Genomic DNA, 5761 nt, shown 5'->3' on the forward strand with positions numbered 1-5761 from the left:
ATAGGAAAGCACACTATTTTTCTCCAATTTCATTTCTGTCCAGAAGCTTCTCCTCTCACGATGAGAGCTCAAGCTCAAACCTCAATGGAGGTTGATTCATTCTGTTAGTTGCAATCTATCAATTTAGGAGAGAAGAACAAAGAACACAATATGATAAGCCAGAACATCTTGTAATCATCAAATCCAGACACATGTTATGGAAGCTCTTTACAATTTTAAAATTCACATGGATATGTATTTAAAAAATAATAATAATTCGTGAATTGACTGGTTGTATCCCTAGAGTTTGAGATTTTGGATTTGGTGGAAAAGTAAGTCGTATAGCATATTAGTATTAAGGATATCATGTCGTATATGCTTCTCTCTAATGTGCCACCCATGTTTCTTAAAACTCATTTAATTAATATACTTATTGGTGATTACCTGTTAGATTTATAATTAGCTTGTATAGATGTTCGAATAAGTAATATATTTACATAAGTTAAATTTTAACATCACAATAGGAATCAAAGATATAGAGCTTTTGCTTTGGTGTTTTGATCTACGATATAATCTTGTAGCACATGTTTAGAGGATTATAATCCTATAGGTTAAAATCATACCTGCTGAAACTTATTTGTTGTATTAGTAAATTAACAAAACTATAATTTTTAGTAAAAAAAATTAATGTGAATTTTCAAATAATAGGAGTAACACTTTTGTTATAATATGGGATGGAAGGAGTTGTATTTTCTTTATTATTCTGCTGGCCTCCGCTAAATCCATCTGATAATGGAGAACCAGTACAAGGCGATTTCTCTCTATACATACAGACACAGTTGTTATTTTTCTCAGCACAAATTTTGTTTATTTAATGAATGGTCTAGAGTTTGAGATGTCAACATCTTATTATTTTTTTTCGTGAAATAGATAAATATTATATTTTTTTTTTGCTTAATGGCTATGTTTTTCCTTTAAGGGCTCGTTTGGTAAGAGGGATAAATGATAATTAATTCCAAGATTAAATTTGAGATGAGTTTATCCCCCATTTAGAGTCCGTTTGGATTGGCTTGTTTTAAGTGCTTTTAAGCCAAAATAGCTTTTAAGCCATTTTGTAGTGTTTGGATAAAGTAAAAAAGTACTTTTAAGCACTTGTTTTTAAGCTAAAATGACAAAAACAAGCCAAAAGCCAAAAGTTAGAATTCCTAACTTATGGCTTAAAAGCTATTTTGGCTTAAAAGTCACTTAAAAACAAGTCCATCCAAACGGGCACTTAGTTTGGGATAAAATCTTGGTATAACTAATCCCCGACTGTAGTATTTTTTTATCTCTATGGAAAGGTGGGATAACTAATCCCAAGATAATTAATCACTGAATAATTAATCATGGGATAACTTGTTTCCCAACTAAACAAGGGATAATTAATTCTGGGATTAAATTGGGATGAGTTTATCCCATGTTTGATTGGGATAAAATCGTGGCATAACTAATTTCGGGATTATAATATTTTTTTATCGATGAATAATAATTAATCACGGAAAACATGTTTAACAACCAAACTACCTTTGATAAGCACGCGAATGTGGTCTGTCATTATCAATGTCGAGTAAAAACAATGCGATGGTGAAGAAAGCAGAAAGCTACTTATAGTTGATTATTTCCTGTCCCTAGCCTATGATTAAATTCTACGTATAAAGTTTTCTTTTGATTATAGTGCGCTACTTTTCAAAAGAGGAGAACATTACATTTACAATGAACACGTATACCTTGCCATGCTACTTTTTATGATTTGTTTAACATGTTTCTTTTTTATTTTTCCCCTTGATAAAGCACATTGAGAAAGATTATGGACGCTTAATATAAGAGAATAAGTATTCCTGGTAAATCAAAAGCTCAAGGAGGATTACATGAGAAACAACATGGCTTTGATCACTTCGAACAAACACCTAAACGACCACATTAATTAAGTAGAGTAGGCAGAATCACCTTAAGCCAAACGGCAAAATATTAAACTTAGTACTCATATATTTCTTCTTCTGGAACAAGAAGGCGGACTAGCACCATCTATTTGACCTCAACATTCCAGCATAAATACTCCAATAATTCCCAGCATAAATACTGGATTTTTCTCAATAATAAGTAAGAAGTTCGTTCATTCCACCACCAAGCATTGGGTATCTGGACTATAGTTTGAGGAAGACAAATTCTTCAATTGCAGATACCTCTCCAATTTTCTTCTGAGTATCCTTGTTTGGTTCTTCGTCTACTCCAATTGCCATAATTGCCTGCTTTCTCCTCACGGTTCTTCCAACGCTCATAAAGCTCACATTCACATTACTCTCACCAAGTATGTTTCCAACTTGCCCGATCATACCAGGTTGGTCCACTTGTTTGCAAAGGATGAGGTTACCCTCCAAGCTCACATCAACGCTAAATGAACCAACCCGTGTAAGATGGGGAACTCCATACTTCACTTTCCCCTCGATGCTGATATTACCATTCTCTGATAAAGCACTTGCAAATCTTGATTGCACGTTGCTAATTTGAACCTGGATTGACTCGACAGGGTACTCTGGAGACGAATCAACAATAACACGTTCTTCACTAATACGAAGACCCTTCTGCTTTGCACTGAAATCAGCATTTACAAGGTTGATGATTGTATCGGATATTGGCTCAATAATGCCTTTTGTTACCATGGCTCGGAGAAGTCTAGTGTCCAAGCTGTCAGGGTCCCTGGCTGATTTATAAACCACTTTCACATTCTGAATTCCACTTCCACCAGTCACTAGCTGTACAGCCAGTCTACCTAGTTTCTCAGCAAGCACGACATAAGGAGCCAACTCGGACAATACCTGATCACAGAAGCAGGACTTTCATAATCCTTGCTATTGGTTGCGACTCAAAAGAGAAAACATATAAGCACATAATATTATGGTTTACCTCAGGAGGGACCATTGGAGCATTCACAGCGGTAGCAGAAAGTTCCCCATTTAGAGCACCAACAACAGCCTCAGCTATTTCAATCGCAACTCCTTCCTAAGAAAATAGATTTTGAACACATAACTCAAGGAGCAGGAAACAATATACTCAAACAAAGTCAATATGGCAAGGAGGTGCAAATAATTTGAGTGTGGAATGTCAATTGTACCTGTGCTTCTTTTGTGCTTGCTCCAAGATGAGGTGTAACTGTGACATTCTCATGTTGCACTAGTTTACTATCTTTTGGTGGTGGCTCCACCGTGAATACATCAAGTGCTGCCTGTGAAAGAAAACGATGACTAGTTAATATTTCGAGCTACAAAGTTGGTTGAATAAAGGAATAGAACTAAGTTAACATACCTGAGCAACTATTCCGCTGTCAAGGGCTCTAACTAATGCATCTTCATCAATAACACCCCCTCGAGCAACATTTATAAGGCGGACTCCTTTCTTCATCTTTGCGAATGTGTCATCATTGAATACCTTCTTAGTAGCAGGTGTAAGAGGCATGTGGAGTGAGACGAAGTCAGCAGTGGCTATGGCCTGCTCAAAGGAAACCAAATCCACACCAATAGCGCGAGCTCTGTCAGCTGGTGCATAAGGATCATGGGCTATTACATGCATACCCAGGCCTTTTGCACGTCTTGCAACCTCGGAACCAACTTTACCAAAGCCCATAACTGCTAATGTCTTCCCAACAAGAGAAACACCCACATACTTGCTTCGCAACCATTTTCCTGTTAATTAATTGGTTATTTCATAATTGTATATTGGTTCACATGACACCATGAATCAGAGTTCAGATCTAGTTACTCAGCCAATTAAATAATACAAAACTGTCATATTCTTGGACTATCCACTCCTAGAAACCAACAGATCTGTTTTCAAAAATCAACCCCCCCCCCCCCAAAAAAAAACCAACCACCACCCAAAAAATACTAGTACTACTTAGTAAAGAAGAAAGAAACTTGACCCTGACAAGATTGTCTAAATTTGTCGTTGTCCTTTAACTAGTCAAGCTAACCTTGAAAAATTGAAGCTTCACAATACATTTGCGTGAAATTGAAAAGAGAAGTAATACCTTCAAAGTTTGTCTTTTTCCTGTTTAAGTAATTTTTCAAGAATAAAAATTAGCATATAAATCTTTACTATTTTTGATTCGTAAACCTTAAGAAGATGGTTTGTACTTAAATACAAGACTAACATCTTATGAAAGAAGTAATGATATACTAATCTTTAAGTTAATTGTTAAAACCTTCAGTACCTAACCTTAAAATCTACCTGCCCACCAAATGCCTCATTTTCTTTTTTCTAAGTAATCAAATTATTTAATTAATATAGATCCAACAATTCACTCAAATCAAAGTTCCAACAAATCAAATAAATTTACGTTATAAACGTACGACAAAAAAAATACCTACCGGGATGCGCAAGCCATGATTTTTATTTTTTTACTTGTAAATGAAGACTGGAAGCGTCCTTCTCCTAGTTCGTAATCTAAATACTGAGAATTTAGCAAATACCTCTTATTTTCAGATCTATGCAATAAATCATCAAAAACAGCAGTAGAACTATATATAATATTAAAAGAAATATAAAAAAGGGTACCAGCTTTCATGGAGGCATCAGCCTGAGCAACGTTACGGGCCATGGAGGTAAGCAAAGCGATTCCATGCTCAGCAGCAGCAATAGTATTAGCTGTGGGCGCGTTAACGACGAGGCAACCAAATTCAGTAGCAGCTTGCAGATCCACATTGTCTATCCCAACACCAGCTCTTCCGACGACTTTAAGACGGCCCTGTGCAGCCTCAAAGACTTCTCGAGTCACCTTAGTCCCACTCCGTACAATAAGCGCGTCGCACAAAGAGATCTTAGCACAGAGATCCTGAGGAGACAAGTCATACGAACAATCCACGTTGCCGAAACTACGGAGCAGGTCCAAACCCGCCTCTCCAAGTTTCTCGGAGACGAGAATGGTTGGCTTGGGAATCGAAACGACACCGTCAAGATCTCTCGCGTTGGAGAATGAGATGTCGGCAGATTCAACAGTTTTGATAACATTACAAATGGTGGAAGAAGAATTTGATGGAGAAAACGAAGCAGAAACAGAGTGGAAAAGTTTGAGGGAAGAGGAATTTGAGGAGGCGTGGAGGAAAGAGAGATTTGAAGGCTTATTATGATTTACAGAGGAAGAAGAAGAAGAGAGGAGAGAATTTTGAAGGGTGGTGGTGGCAGTGCGAGGGGAAGGAGTGGACGCCATTATTATGGAGAAAGAAAACTCAAAAGTTGTTGGAGATTTGAGGTTATGGAACACTAATGAAATAAAAGATGTTTTGTTTATATAGAACAGAGAATGATCATTGATGGATGAAAATAGTATCTCCGTATTTGGTGGGTATATGTACCAATTTTGTTTTTCTAATTTGGACCACTCTTGACCTTTTTGACAAACTTCCTAATTACTACGATAACTTTTTACTAAAGATAAACATCCTAAACTATTGCATCCCTTCTCCTCTTCTTCTTACTTCTTTTATGGAAAAACGGTAAAAAATATCTTTTACTGTGCCAAAATGTTTAATTTTGATCCTTGAAAATAGCACGAGTTAGTCAAGTTTTGATTCGGTAATTAAATAGTTAGTATTTGCAAAGTTAATGAAAATAGTTATTATTTTGCACAACACGGAACCAGTATAATTTACTGGAGCTTGGTGCATCTGTGTATGAACTTCCAGCATAATATGCTGGAACTCTAACACACGAAAATAATATATTGGAGATTAGAGCACATGAGTATGAA

The 5761-nt window shown here is 36.3% G+C and overlaps 1 protein-coding gene across 1 annotated transcript; it reads right to left on the minus strand.

Moving 5' to 3' along the window:
• Positions 1 to 1839: 1839 nt before the first annotated feature.
• On the minus strand, positions 1840 to 5345 carry LOC107771022 (D-3-phosphoglycerate dehydrogenase 2, chloroplastic). Its single transcript, XM_016590349.2, has 5 exons — positions 4570 to 5345; positions 3322 to 3698; positions 3131 to 3241; positions 2923 to 3018; positions 1840 to 2834 (listed from the first exon to the last, which is right to left on the minus strand). Exons 1-5 carry the CDS (start codon positions 5219 to 5221, stop codon positions 2163 to 2165), a joined length of 1908 nt encoding a protein of 635 aa, XP_016445835.1. The 5' UTR covers positions 5222 to 5345; the 3' UTR covers positions 1840 to 2162.
• Between the last annotated feature and the right edge of the window lie 416 nt (positions 5346 to 5761).

This window comes from Nicotiana tabacum, chromosome 6 (genome assembly GCF_000715075.1).
Source record: "Nicotiana tabacum cultivar K326 chromosome 6, ASM71507v2, whole genome shotgun sequence".
Lineage (NCBI taxonomy): Eukaryota > Viridiplantae > Streptophyta > Magnoliopsida > Solanales > Solanaceae > Nicotiana > Nicotiana tabacum.